This window comes from Hypanus sabinus, chromosome X2 (assembly GCF_030144855.1).
Source record: "Hypanus sabinus isolate sHypSab1 chromosome X2, sHypSab1.hap1, whole genome shotgun sequence".
In the NCBI taxonomy this organism is placed as follows: Eukaryota; Metazoa; Chordata; class Chondrichthyes; order Myliobatiformes; family Dasyatidae; genus Hypanus; species Hypanus sabinus.
This window is the reverse complement of record NC_082739.1, coordinates 8,226,310-8,241,943: the sequence shown is the minus strand read 5'-3', so window position 1 is coordinate 8,241,943 and position 15,634 is coordinate 8,226,310. Positions and strand designations below refer to the sequence as shown.

The 15,634-nt window shown below is 42.3% G+C and overlaps 1 protein-coding gene across 17 annotated transcripts in view; it reads left to right on the top strand.

Moving 5' to 3' along the window:
* Nucleotides 1–14,289, top strand: part of phldb1b (pleckstrin homology-like domain, family B, member 1b) — a 394,940-nt gene extending 380,651 nt beyond the window's left edge. For 15 of the 17 annotated variants that reach the window (XM_059956924.1, XM_059956919.1, XM_059956911.1 and 12 more), the window contains 5 exons: nt 1,427–1,517; nt 4,073–4,219; nt 9,323–9,542; nt 9,783–9,868; nt 12,317–14,289. In XM_059956924.1, coding sequence (XP_059812907.1) covers nt 1,427–1,517; nt 4,073–4,219; nt 9,323–9,542; nt 9,783–9,868; nt 12,317–12,457 — 685 coding nt within the window. In that variant the 3' untranslated portion in view covers nt 12,458–14,289. Of the gene's footprint in view, nt 1–1,426; nt 1,518–4,072; nt 4,220–9,322; nt 9,543–9,782; nt 9,869–12,316 lie in introns of those variants that run through there. The other 2 variants (XR_009509084.1, XR_009509085.1) reach the window with 1 other exon arrangement.
* The last annotated feature ends 1,345 nt before the right edge of the window (nt 14,290–15,634 follow it).

Below are 15,634 nucleotides of genomic sequence, written 5' to 3'. Positions count from 1 at the left end.
GGTTGTAGAGAGATACACAAGTGCTGACCATCAATCTCCCATTTTTACATAATCCTTCACGATTGCTTTTTACTCCCCCCCACATTCCCATTTACTAACCCCCTCCAGATACTATCACCCAAACTTAGCTGAGTAAAGCATTAATGAACCTTCTCTCTTTCCACCCCCCCGCCCACCTTTGATTCCATTTAACTGCTGCCAAGTAAGAACCTACATCCCCCAATGGTAAGATGTTCTTCAAGAAAGGAAATTTATTCCCTTCCATTCCCCCTCTCTATATCTGACTCTGTGCTCACACTACTTCTGTTAACTGTTTTCCAAAGTGGGCATAACACAACACACAGTTGTACCAGTTTGCTTAACGTGGTTCAAGAAAGCCACAACCTATGGACTCTACAACTCACGTTCTCGGTATTATTTTCTCATTTTTTATTTACACAATTTGTCTTCTTTTCCACATTGGTTGTTTGTCAGTCTTTGCTTATGTCGAGATTTTTAAAAAATCTGTTATATTTCTTTATTTTCTTGTAAATGCCTGAAAGAAAATAAATCTCAAGGTAGTATATGTTCATGGTCTTCTGCTGCTGTAGCCCATCCACTTCAAGTTTTGATGTGTGCGTTCAGAGATGCTCTTCTGCACACCACTGTTGTAACGTGTCGTTATTTGAGTTACTGTCACCTTCCTGTCAGCTTCAACAAGTCTGGCCATTCTCCTCTGACCTCTCTCATTAGCAAGGCATCTTCGCACACAGAACTGTCGCTCACTGAATGATGTATTTTTTTTTGTTTTTGCACCATTCTCTGTAAACTCTAGAGACTGCTGTGTGTGAAAGTCCCAGGAGATCAGCAGTTTCTGAGATACTCAAACCACCCCATCTGGCGCCAACAATCATTTCACAGTCAGAGTCACCTAGATCACATTTCTTCCCCATTCTGTTTGATCTGAACATCAACAGAACCTCTTGACCACGTCTGCATGTTTTTATGCATTACATTGCTGCCTTGTGATTGGCTGCTTAGATATTTGCATTAACGAGCAGGTGTACAGGAGTATCTAATAAACTGTCCACTAAGTACTGTATATGTACTTCGGTAGTATGTTTACTTTGACCATTATTTTTTCAGGACAGCCAGGAAACGAGCAAGTGTTGACCTTGTCAGCAATGCCCCATTCCAGGAAGAAAGCACTATACAGTTCAGTTTAAAAAATTATAATATTTTTGCAGAGTTAGATTTTCACACCCCAATGTGTGATGATGTGCCTGTTGACATCAGCGTTGTCTTCTCATGTTCCAGGTTTATTCCTTTCTAAAATGGCCAAAGTAATCCATTGTGCTCAAAAGATTAGGATGGTATTTGTGGACTTTGTTCATGCCTCTGATTAATTATTCTGACGTTTGATGTTTTTTCTTCCTCCCTCCGAAAGCGCCAGTGGCGTGGATGTATCCAAGATCGAGGAGATGGAAAAGATGCTGAAGGAGGCACAAGCAGAGAAAGCTCGCCTTTTGGAGACAAGGGTATGTAACTAAAGCCAAAGTTTGAACTCATCGGTTACTTACTAGTCAATAAAATATGTCATTGTTTGGGTTCTATTTAATCAGGAAAATAACCATTTCCTTCTTACACCAGAATTATGCCCAAATTTTCATGGCCTCCCTTCCTCCCTCACCAGCCAGATCTGGACCTGAAACGTCAATTGTATTCCTTTCCATAGATGCTGAGTTCCTCCAGCATTTTGTGTGTGTAACTTTCCTTGCCACTGTTAGGACAGTTGTGACCCTTGCCACACATCCTGCCTCACACTGTTCACTCTTGGTGTCATCTTGTTGTCCAACCCATCTCACTCCAGCAGCTTATTCTGGCAGAACGCCCTTTTGTCACTTCCCACATCACTCTGCTTTTAACATTCGAGCTTTCTAAGTCCTAATTATAAACAGGACACGTTTGAATTGTTTACTTGTAACCTTAACTGAACAGCTCAAGGCTATTTCTTTTTCTAAAGACAAAAAGAAGATTGTCATTTTTGATAAAGTAGACATAGGGAAGGTGTGGTGGAATCCGAAGTGTGGGTTACTGTAAATCCAATAAGGAATTTGGAAGAAGCTTCTTTACCACCCACATGGAGGAACCGAAGTGAGCTGCAGAGGTAACTACTTGATAGAGGAAGGAATAATGAGGAAATTTGGATGGACAAGGATTAAGGAGGCTTGTGTTGAACTTAACACTAGCAAGGGTCGCTTGAGCCATTCCTATGCTGCAATTTCACGATCAAGTATATGATAACTGTGAGGTTTTATTCTCATACCTGAGAGGGCTACACTGGAAGATAATTGAGAAGATTTTGAAAAGATTCTTCGTCCGATATTTCTGTTTTCATACATCCTGCCCACAAGCATTATTGTGGTGGATTTCAACTCTTCTACTGAGTCATTTGAATAATGCTAATTGCGTTGTTTCGCAAACTCTTAAAGGTTATATCTACCCTTAAAATCTATGCTGAAATCTATAGAGTCCATGCTTCTTTTCCAGTATTCAATCCTACCATAAATGAGCACTTTCTCCGTCCCTTCTTACGGTGGCATCATTACATCCTTAGAGTTTATATGTTGTCTTTTTATAATCATCGTCCCCACCCTCAGTTTGAAATTTATCAGACTCCTTACTGAAAAAGTAAATTCTTCAGGGCAGCACAGTAGTATAGTGGTTAGCACTATCGCTTTACAACACTAGCGGTCGATAAGGAGTTTGCATGTTCTCCCTGTGACTGCATGCATTTTCTCTGGTGCTCCAGTTTCTTCCAAAGAGGTACGGATTAGGTTGGCGTCGGAAGTATGGTAACATTTGCGGGCTCCTCCCAGCACGTGCTCAGACTGTGTTGGTCAATGACATAAAAACGACACATTTCACTGTGTGTTTCAATGTTTCAAGTTATATGTGATAAATAAAACTAATTTTTAAGTCTTTAAACAATCTTTAAATGGTCAGAAGCGGAGTTTATACTGCCTCTAGTAAGCAATAGGAATTAAATTATTTTTAAAGCTCCTCACTTTAACTTTTAGTTTTTTCATTGATGCCATCCCACATTTAGCAAATGTTTATTCTATTGCAGTGTTTCTGACGTGACAACCTGCCACACGGTATGAAAGGGAAGATTGGAATCATGAGCGTTATTTCCTGTTCTGAGATCATTGGCTCTGGAGGCTTCAATAATGCTATACAATCATTTCCTGTTTATCTTTTAGTCGAAATTAAAATGTTTCTTGCTTTGGGAGTTGAAAACTGAGATGATTCTGATATTCTTTGTTGGGTCTGCGATGTGTGGTGGGGATGAACACATGATGTTTCATTGCTTGTCCTCAAAGATAGTCCATTTAGGACCAAGCTGAGAAGAGCTTTCTTCCATCAAGGGATTGAGTTCTCTAACCACCAGGCTTTGGACTTGTCACTGGGATATTTCAGAACAGTGACAGATAGATTTCTGGCTTTTGAGGGAAACAAGGGATTTGGGAATAATGCAGCGAGATGGAACTGAAGTAGATCACCAGGCATGATTCTGATGAGTATCAGAGCAACCAGGGAATGCTAACGGGGTTATTCCCACTCTAATTGTGCTAAATAGAGTAAACTACCACACTTGTCTTTAGACTCGGGTCTAAACAGATGTGGTCGTTGTTGTTATGCCAGCCAGCCCTGGCGTAGAAATGCAGGTCTGAATACAGAATATATACAACCCCTCACATCAGCATATCTGTGTCCCATCACTGGACTCATTGATTTCTGACTTCCAGTTTGCTTTGGACATCTGTGTTTTGTCAAGTGCACATGGGATCATTTTGTCTTTAGATGGCAATTCTTGGTGGAACTTCCAATTATATATAAACTCAATCTGCCCCCTAATAATAATACTGTTGGTGGATAAGAGCACATCCCTATTATCATGAGGTTATCCTGACTTTGGAATGATCGACTTTCAATCAGAGTAGAGGTGGAGGCTTGACAGGTCAGGGTCAGGGTTTGCAGTGTTAACACTGATGCTGTTTCCTGCACCCCCCGCCCCCCCCCCCCCCCCCAGGCTCGCGAGATGGAAATGCGTCGCCAGGCCTTTGAGGAAGAGCGCAAGAGGCGGGAAGAGCTGGAGAAGAGGCTTCAGGAAGAAACGGTCCATCGGCAGCAGCTGGTTGACAAGGAGGTCAAGATGCGGGAGAAACACTTCTCACAGGTGGCTAGAAACTCATTGCTTCTATTTATCACAGATTAGTGGAAGAGCCCATTTAGCATTTTGTGTAAATTGTCAACAACTAAATTGTAAAAGCTTTTACAAATACATAAAACAAGAAAGATTAAAGTAGTCAAAGGGTTCGTCCCCTCCAGTCAGAAATGAGAGAATTTTTCGTGGGGAACAGGGAATTGCAAGAACAATTAAACAAATATAGTGAGTTCTGATTAATTACATCATCAGTTAATTGGGGCAGCCACTTATTTGAGTCAAGTCTTAAAGAATAAAAACAAATTGAATTGAAGTCAGAATTCCCTTCATTTATTTGGGACACTATACCACCTAATTGGGACAGGAGACTTGCTGAACATTTTCTACCTAGTGTTAGTCATATGCATTTGTGTGGCCGTTAGACACTATACCATGCTAAGAGAAAACAGTTTTTAAATAGGTTCATTTGTGTGTGCTTGTATTCAAAACACAGTGATTTTTGTCACTGATAGTTGATGAGAAATCCGCCATAAGACAATTCAGAATTGTTCTGCTCACTGCGGTTTCAAGCTTTCACACTTGGAGATGCCAGAAATGGCCGGGAGTGAAAATGGAACAATTTCACTACTTCAACAAGTTAGAAACTACAAAGAATTTGAAGGTATCAACAAATATCTTGAATGTTACAATACAAATGAAGATTTGGAGGATGCAAGGCAGTCCATTATCTACACTAGGCTGATCCATTCACAATCAATCAAAGGAACACGGCAACATATACAGTGGATGAATTCCTCCGTCGATAACTATTAGGAATGAATACCGTTTTATCGTACTGTAGTAGCACGGATAGTGTTCTAATTTGTTCTGTATTTCATTTAAATACATAATTTGTTACTCAGTTAAACAGTAGTTTGTCTTTTTTTTCTGCCTTTTTAACTACTTCCATGGAAAATAAACTCTTCTCAGGCTTCCAGCCGGGTACAGATATCGATTTTAACTGACATTTCGATGACAAGTGCTGGCATTTTCATCAGGGATAATGCCTGGGTATGCCTTACGGAGAAGAGTTTAGTTGTTATATACACCAGGAAAGCACTAGATCCTTTTTTATTTCCATGAAACTGCGGCTAATTGTGGCAGCTGCTCAATTGGGCCAAGATGTACTGGTCCCGATGGGTCCCAATTAAATCCACTGTACCTTGGTTCTATCTTCGCACAAAAGAATACAAGTAACTTTCTAGAAATGTTTGGAAACCAAGAATGTATTGAAGGTTGAACACTGATGGAAGTTGGTATCAGTAAGAAGCTCGTGCTGGAGAAATCAATGGCATGGATAAATGGGTCTGTTTGGGTAATAGACACGTATTACAATGATCAGTGATTTGGCCTCTGCAATTCACTGTCTATCGGTTGTATCGTTCAGTATAATGTGGGACTGAAAAGTGGTGTAAGTGTAACTTCTGTACTTGTAGAGTGGTATTCTTCACCACAGACAAGCCACATTCCTGAATATATTTAAGAAGATAGATAAAAATGCAGATGCAGTCGAGACTGGGGAGAGAGCAGGAACGTGATATTGAGATAAGTGGTTGGCCATAATCACCTTTCCTGATTCCTTCTCATTTCATCATCTGGACTTGAGCACCGCAAATGTTCAAACTGAGAAAGTTCAAAGTAAATTTATTATCAAAGTGTGTGTGTGTGTGTGTCAGAGACCATATACAACCCTGAGATTCATTTTCTTACGGGCATTCACAGTAAAGCAAAGAAGTCCAATAGAATCAATGAAACATTACAGATGAATAAAAACTGACAACCAACCAATGTGCAAAATTTTGTTTTGTGTCTTCCTTAACAGCTGATCCTTCATTCAGGCACTTCATCCTTCACTCAAACGGGTGAGACTTTCTCTCAGCATGTGAGCATTTTGTACAGATGAAGTTACCACAGACAACATTGTTTCAATAAGCAAATGACTAGTTCCATTTCCCTTGGTTAAAGGAGAGAATCTGACCAGAACATTGCAGAGAATCTTTCTCTGGGTAAGCTAGACTGTGGGACCTTTACAGCAGGACCTCTATTGGGGGAGCTCTCCCTTGTGACTGCGCAGTAGGAGCTTCAGTTTTGAATGAAGTCCACAAATCTTGGGTTCAGCTTAAACCTTTGGTATTTTTTTACTTGTACCTCAGAGCACATCCTCAGAGATGCACTGAAGAACAGCCACTGCCAAAGCTGTGTGAGAAGCAACCACAGTCTAGGATCCAGCTGTCACATGTGAAACAGCTGCTCCAATACTTAATTCTTTAGGGTGGAAGCATTGACACATTGTGAGAGAATTATTGAATTGACAGTAGAAGGTGTGTACCAATTGTATTTATATATTATGAATAACATTTATTTATGGAAAAAGATCACTTAGATCAGAGTGCTTTCTCTGAGATGTTACATTGTGATCTGAGTGTTGCAGTCCTGAACCCCAGGGGCTTCAGACTAAGCAGAAGGGAGATCAGACTGCCTCTGGTGTGTGATCGCCATCTAGTGGCCACCCCTGGAAAGGCAATGTTGGATAAGGAGCAAAATCCAACTGCTTACGTCGAAGTACCATATACTAACTTGAGATTCATTTTCTTGCAGTCATTCACAGAAAAATAAAGAAATATAGAATTTACAAAAAGCTATATAGAAACAAAGACTGGCAAACAACCACAATTTGTCGTCTTTGCAAAAGAAGGCAAATTGTGCAACTAAATAAAAATAATTCTGAGAACATGAGTTGTAAAGAGTCTTTGAAAGTGAATCTGTAGCTTGTAGAATTAGTTTGGTGTTGAGGTGAGTGAAGTTATCTATGCTGGTTCAACATCCTGATGGTTGAAGAGTAATAACTGTTTCTGAAACCCGAGGGTAGTAGCAAGAAGAGGGAGGGGCATGGCCTGGATGGAGGGGGCTTTGATGATGAACGCTGCTTTCACGTGGCAGCGCTCCTTGTAGATGTGCTCGATGGTGGGGTAGGCTTTGCCTGTGATGGACTGGACTCTATTCACCACTTCTTATAGGTTTTTCCGTTCCTGAGCATTAGTGTTTCCATACCAGGCCATGAAGCAGGTCAGGCAGCATCTATGGATACAAAGGGCCAGGTAGTGTTTTGAGTTGAACACTGATGTGAGTTATCGACTGATCTGTCTTTTTACCTGACCTGCTGATTTCCTCTAAGTTTGTTTTTTGTCCAGATTCCAGCATCTGCAGTCATGCATCCTTAGTGTTGGACCCATCGTCCAGAAATATCATCAGGTTATGGACACCTTACTAAATGTTAATCCTGTTTTTCCTCCTACGTACACTGCCTGATCTGATGAGGGTTTTGAGTATTTTCTGTCTTTGTTTCAGTGTTCCTGGCTTTCAAAGCATGATTGATCAAGCCGCGCCACTGTGCGGCAACCCTTTGTCAGCTGACACCAGTGGGTCTGGAGGAGGCTGACAAGATTTATTCCGGGAATAAAATGGTTCAAGGATTCAAAGTACATTTATTATCAAAGTTTGTATGCAGTATACAACCCTAAAATTTGTCACAAAACAAAGAAAACCATGGAACCCATTAAAAAAAATCGAACAACCCCCACGCACAAAAAAAGCAAATCATGCAAATGGCAAAAAAATATGGGTGACTAACACAGAAAATCGAAAGAGTCCAGGCGTATTCAGTTCAGTTCTATCTAACACTGTGTCGTTCAATACTGCAGGCCGCCTTGATCAAAATTGCCTAAAATAACAACAAAAAAAGGAGGGACCACAAACCAGAAACACATTGTAATGTAAACTACAGAGTCCAATCCACAAACTGCTTCAATGAAACCTTCCCCAAGCAGGACCCGCGACTCCAGCAACATTACACTCGAGGAGCTTCTGATGGCCCTGGGCCTGTACTCGCTGGAGTTCAGAAGATTTCTTGTCCAACTCAGAATTTTTTATTGGAATCTACCAAATATTGAAAGGCCTACATAGAGTGAACGTGGAGAGGATGTTTCCATTTGAGGGAAGAGTTTAGGACCAGAAAGTACATAGAAGGAACATCCCTTTAGAACAGAGATGAGGAGGAACTACTTTAACCAGAAGGTGGTGAATCTGTGGAATTCATTGCCAAAAAGGGAGGTGGAGGCCGAGTCATTGGGTGTATTTAAAGGAGAGGCAGATAGGTTCTTGACAAGTAAAGGCAGCAAAGGTTATGAGGAGAAGGGGTTGAGAGGAATAATAAATCAGCCATGATGGCATTGTAGAGAAAACTCGATGGGCTGAATGGCCTATATCTGCTCCTATGTCTTATGATCTTATCATCATTACATTTACTACAATCATCCTCTTAAATCTCATGTTGTGCCATGTTTTCTTCTTATGACCTTGATGTATTTACCTATGGTTTGATTTGCCTGGTATATGCGACAACAGCAAACTAACAAGAAGACGTAGGAAAGTACCCAGAAGTTAATCAGCAATCAACTTCACTGAAGAATCAGCTTTATTCTACAAACATCCTCCAAAATCGGGCTGCGTCAGAGTCAATGGGACCAAACGTGTGGAGACTAGTGCAACTCATAGCCAGGGCCCTCACAAGTACTCACCACAATTAGTGTGACGCTATTATAACTTGTGGCGTTCCAAAGTTCGGAGTTTAATTCTGGCACCAACTGTAAGGAGTTTGTACATTCTCCCCGTGTGGCTGCATGGATTTCCTCCAGGTGCTCTGGTTTCCTCCCCCAGTCCAAAGATGTACCAGTTAGTAGGTTAATTGGTCATTGTAAATTGTCCCGTGATTAGGGTAGGGTGAAATAGGGGGGTTACTGGGTGGTGTGGCTCATTGAGGCGGAAAGATCTGTTCTGTGCTGTATCTCTAAATAAATCAATATCACAAACTCTTCTGAAAATAATAAGCCAGCCAGACAGTGGTACTAGAAAGGATGTAAAGCTCTTGAAGAGGGTTCAGAAGTGTAAAGGCATTTGGAGTGGAATCAGAAGATTTGTGTTCCAGGAAGGAGGGCATTGCCGTTAGGTGGATTCACTGGGAAAGTTATTGATAATCTACCTTTGCATTCTACCAGCTCATTCTGAACTTTCTTTCAGGCACGACCTTTAACCCGGTATCTACCAATCAGGAAGGAAGATTTTGATTTGCGGTCACATATCGAGTCATCTGGGCACAACCTGGAAACCTGCTACCAAATTACCATGTCTGAAAAGATGTGTAAAGGCTACCTGACAAAAATGGGCGGGAAAATTAAATCCTGGAGAAAACGTTGGTTCGTCTTTGATCGCATTAAGCGGACATTGTCTTATTACATAGGTAAATGACCTTAATCCTGATCTGCATTTTGTCTTCAAATCCATAATTGTTTCAAAATTGTCTGCATGGAAGATCAAACTCCCTGGATATTTTGGACACCAGGAGAAACTAGTGTTCTTAGACGGGTAGGCTTGTTTATCAATGCTACATCAAGAATGAAGGACAAGACAAGAGATGAGGCAATATGTTTAGAACATCTGATCTGGCCATTTTAACTAAAATTATGTATTTCTTTGACAGACAAACACGAAAGTAAGTTAAAGGGAGTGATTTATTTTCAAGCTATTGAAGAGGTTTACTATGACCATCTCAGAAGTGCCTCAAAGGTAAGGACTTTAAGTGCTCTCCGAAGGGATATTTGAGCCTGCGCACAGTAAATGTACATATGAACTGCAGCTCTCCATGGCGTGTGTTGGCCTTGCAGTCTGGTTTCCCAGGCCTTGTCTCTGTTCTGTGTCAAAACAACTTCAGAACATGATTGCCTTGTAAATGATAGGGGTCCTTAGCTGACGATCTGAGTTCTCTGAAGGCCACTGAACACTGGTGAGGAGCAGGCTTTTTGTCTGTTTGCCAGAGAAAGAGCAGCTTGGTCTACATCCAGCCTGTGAGGAAAGTAAATCTGTTGTGGTACCCAGGAACAGCTTGTATTTACAGAGTGACTTTACCTTGAAATTCCCAAGACACTTCACGGTCAAAAGCTGAGACTTTAGGAGTAATCAGGATATCAGGACCTTTTTTAAGGCACTTTAACAGAGATAGAGATGTTTGTTGCAACCCAGTATTAATCATTTGAAAGATTGGAAATGCAACACAAAAAGATATAGGAGAAATCAGGAGATTTGGACTTAGAAGAAAATTGGATCAGCCATGATGAAATGGTGGAGCAGACTCAATGGGCCAAATGGCCTCATTCTACTCCTATATCTCATGGTCTTTGACAGCACCTTCATCACAAATGACATCTCTATCTCTATCACTCTTTCACACTCGCACTCACACTCTCTCACTCTCACTCTCACACACACTAAGTAAGTCACTCTACCCTCATATATACCAAAACACCACACACATGTGAAACTCCAGCCACAAGCACACACATCTCCTTCAAATCCACACCAACATCAGCTCAACACGCTCACACGTTTCAGGGTTTGCTTAAGTTTCACAGCCAGGACTGATCTTCATGTTGCATTTACAGAACTGGTGGTCTTGCACCGGTGAGTTTTGCCACAATATCTTTCTTGGTAACTTCTTTGATCACACTCATAGCCATAATCTGTTGGAATGTATACCACTCAGAAATACAGGACAAAATACTGGGCTTGATCCCTCTCCAGTCCAGCCTGTGGAAGGCAACGTTTGTTGAGCAGCACTTGTCTGAGCCCACAAAGAAAGATGCACGTAGAAACCGGGGGACAGGTTGGTACCGATGCCTGTTTTTGAAAGAAAGAAAGAGCGAGAGAGAGACCAATGATTTACAGAGGGGATTCCAGAATTTTATCTTAGAAAGGATGTGATGAAACTGAAGAGGGTTCAAAGGAGTTTCACAAAAATGATCCCAAGATCGGAAGGCTTGTCATATGAAGAGTGGTTGATAGCTCTGGGCCTGAACTCACTGAAAGTCAGAAGTATGAGGGTTGACGTCAATGAAACCTATCAAATGTCAAAACAGTGGATGTGGAGAGGATGTTTCTGACGGTGAGGGAGTCTAAGACCAGAGAACCAGCCTCAGAATGGAGAGGCATCCTTTTAGGATGTAGATGAGGAAGAATTTCTTTAGCCAGAGAGTGGTGAATCTGTGGAATTTGTTGCCACAGGTGGCTGTGGAGGCCAAGTCTTTGGGTGTATTTAAGGCAGAGGTTGATAGATTTGTTATTAGTCAGGGCATGAAGGAATACGGGGCAAAGGCAGGAAATTGGGGCTGAGTGGGAAAATGGATCAGCCATGATAAAATGATGGAGCAGACTCGATGGGCCAAATGACCTAATTCTGCTCCTATATCTTATGGTCTTGTGGTCTAATTTGGGGAGCAGAAAGTTGAAACCACCAAGAGTAGTAATAATAAAATTATTACTCCAGCTCTGAGAAGGACAGAGTATTATTTCTGGCTGGGATCACTGGGTAGCAGTAGGGATTGACAAGCCTGCTACTTCTCGTACAGTTTAAGAAGACTGGTGAAAGTCTCCAGGTTTCCATGGGCTGTCCTGTGACGTGGTGTTTCAGAGCCAGTGAGGCAAGCAGTGTTTCAGAGCCCTACAGTGTTCCAAAGTGCTGTACCACCAAAGAATTGCCAGTAAAATGTGGCCATTTTGGAAAGTATGAAAAGAAACAGCCAATTTACACAGCAAGATCCTGCAAGGCTGTGAAGAAAGACCATATTAATTGCTCCAGTAGGAAGTAGGGGATAAAGGGCAAGGCACAAGGGAAACATTGCTTTTCTTTGGAATTATCTCACAGGATCAATTTGAATTTGAAGAAACAGTAGTTTAACAGTTACCCCAGAAAAACACTTTGGTAGCCTCAGTGTTAATCTCTGGAGCGGGACTTGAACTCAAAACTGTGTGAGCTAAAGATGAGTGCATACCCGCAGAGTCACGGTTGATAGCGAGGCATGTATTCTTCCCAATTTGGTGACTAGTTCATAAAAAGAGATAGTTCATATATATCCTCAGAATATCACGCTTCACAGACAAGCTTTTATTTAACGTGAAAATGGTATCATTGTCCTTGAGAAATTGACTTGAATTTTTCCTCCCACTTTGTTGTCTTTTCAGAGCCCCAATCCTGGCCTCACGTTTTGTGTGAAAACTCATGACCGGCTTTACTTCATGGTGGCTCCGACCCCAGAGGCAATGCGGATTTGGATGGATGTGATTGTGACGGGTGCCGAAGGCTACACACAGTTCATGAGCTGAGGAGAAGGGGAAGGTCCCCTCCTTGGGGTGGAGTGAGTTGGCGTCGTGCAGAGCTTCATTGAGTCAACCTGCTCTGTCCAGCACTGCCTGTATTGACTGACTTAACCCCCTGCCTTTCTTATTTTCTCTCTCTCTCACTCCCTCTCACCCCCTCTCTCCCCCTATTTCTCCTCCTCTCTCTACCCCCCTCTCCCCCTCCCCCTCTCCCCCTTCTCCCCCTCTCCCCCTTCTCCCCCTCTCCCCCATCTTCCCTTTTCCTCCCTCTCTCTCTCCCCCTCTCTCTCTCCCTCTCTCCCTCCCTCTCCCTCTCCCTATCTCCCCCCTTTCCCCCTCTCTCCCTCCCCCTCTCCCCCCTCTCCCACCCTCTTCCCCCTCCCTCCCCCCCTCTCTCTCCCCCTCACACTCTCTTGTCCTCTGCCTGAACATTGTGGGCAGTAAGTAAAACCTGTCCACTTCGCCATATGCAGAGTGCAAGTAGGCAATGCAACATTTTCTAATGCTTTTACCAGAAGTTGGCTTCAAACAAATGATAAGGAGAAGCATCTACACTCATAATTGAAACATAAAGGCTCCAAAGACTCCCATCCAGTATTGCAGTTTGAACATTCTGACTTTTCAAGTGGATGGTGAACGGAGACCAAAGGAAGACAAAAAGACACAAGAAAAGAGTAATTTATTCCCTGACCCGAAACGTCAGGCAGGCTTCAGAAGTGTCAAATTCCCTTTGATGACGTCGCCATGGGGGACAGATTGGTGCTGGTGCCAGCTTCAGGCATGACCTGCGCCTACTCTCCCCCCCACCACCCCCACCCCCACTGATTGGAAATGTTCAGTGTTCAGTGACAGGCAAAATAAAGGAACGTGATCTCTTCCCAGCGAACGGCCACTGACTGCAGCGATACTGGCAGCACCTACAGCCTGCAGACAAGGTGGAAATTACGTGCCTTTGAAACTTCCGGTCCAGGGATTCCAAGGACTTGTGTTGGCATAAGCAGCATTTCTTGGGAGTTGAATCAGGGATTGAAATATGTTTTATTTTATTAACTTTTGGTCTTGTTGTTGAACTACTCTGTTAAACAACGGCTGCAGCTGAGGTTGCCGTAAGCAAGACTTATCTCAATGCTAAGGGTAATTTTTACAGTTTTTTAACTATTAGAGGCCCAGTATTGCTTTTTGCCTCCCATACATCCTGTGCCATAGTTTGCTTAACACGTCAATAACCGTACCCAGCTATGCTTTCTTAAACTTTGCGTTTTAGCCAGTATCATACTACAGACAAGAAGAAAAGGGAATTCCATTTTGTGTCTCTTGAGGACTATGTGTTAACAGTTTGAGAGATTTGATGATTTCTCGGAAAAAGAGAGGCTATGGGAGCTTCATCCTTGCTTTTTTGACTAGACATTGTGATGGTTTAACTGTATAACATGTTGTAGGTCACTTGAAGGGTGGGTTTACCTGGTGGAGGAGCAGCAGCCCCTCTTTAACACTTCACAAACCAGGGAGAACATAGTGTGTTGGTGCTTGAGTTGGCCGTTATCATTTTAATGCGATCGTCAGCCCTTCTTCACCTTTGGTTAGAGGAGGGTTTGGATGGAGATTGACTGAGGTTGTGTAAGCCACCTCTGTTTGGGTAGTCCACTGCCATTTGATATGTAGTTTAACCACACATACGGGAACATCCTAGGATCATTTACCAGAAGGAAAGTTGTTCGTCAGACCAGTACCTGGTCCTAGTATCCTCATTACAAGGGGAAGGAATGGATCAAGCTGTTTCTCATTGCTCTCCAGTAATGCCTATTGAATTTGGATTAATAAATTACATTTATATGTTTTACACTTTGCTGTTCTCTTAAACCCAAAGCTGAGTTTTGTTGATAGCTTAACTTGGCAACATTTCCCTCCTTCGCTCCTCCCCATAACCTCATGCCCCCCATCCACTCCATTCCCCCAATTCGCCCCTTCCTTTCATCTCCTCCACCCCTACCTCACCTCCATCTAGTTGACTGCTTGGGGGATGTATGTCCACGGATACGCCAGGTACGTTCCAGGATCAATTGTGCCTTGCAGAGGCTGGGAGAAAAGCATCCAGCAGACTGACTTGTGCACCAACCGCAAACAAGCACTTGGAGAAAACGACACCAACAGGATCTGGAGCTTTCAGAGAAAACACTTTAGGGCAATCTGATCTCCATCCTCCTCCCCCTCCCACCCCACGCTAATAAAGGTCATTGCCAGATATAGCCCAACATGGTGCTTTAACCCCCACCCCCAAGGTCATGGTGTCATCTTTGAATATTCACCCTGAAGCAATTTTCCATCAGACTCTGAAGTTTATTATTGAGACAAGTTGTTGTTTTTCCTGAATCATTCACGAATACAGTTCTATATATTAAACAAAATGCATCTCAGGTCGTTTTTCTCAGAGTAGGGAATATTTTGTGCAGTGTTCATTTAATTTTCAGTAAGTAAAGGAATGCTTTTATGTGGAGTTAAACAAGTCAAGTAACTACATTAATGCAATGGGCCAAATGGCCTCCTCCATTGCTGTACCATCCTAACACGCTATTTGGAAAAGAGCTGTAGAACTGTCTCCCCAGTTACTGAACTGTTTACTAACAGAGACATAATTGGATATGAATAAGTCATTGATCATCTTTGGATTCCTGTCAGGAACAATCCTAACTACAATGAAAAAATTCTGGCCCTTGTGTTCCTATTAAACAGCTTGTTGCCAGAATTATTGTAGGATAAATGTCCTTCACTTTGACCAAAGCTAATTGTGTGAAGTGCCTCTATCACTTGGAGGAATGCATTCATTGATTTTCAGTCTGTTCATTCATTAAATTGATCCCATCACCTGCAACGAAGGATTTATATTTACCAGACTAAGAGCCTTTAGTGTTGCAGTCCTGTGTTATACAACAGTACTGGCCAGGAGTATATAAAAGGTCCCACCTGCACTTATCATTTCTTTAGCGCAGTGCTGGAAAGTGACCTGTACAATCCCCAGTGTTATACAATGTATTCATCAGGGTTGCATCCTGGTTCATATAGCAGACAGGTGGGTAATGAAATGCAGTGTTATGTAGTGACAGATCCGTTCCCACCGCTACCATAGCAAACTGTTACAGAGTGAGAGGTTAAACAAAGACAGACTGGGAAGTTAAATGTTATCCT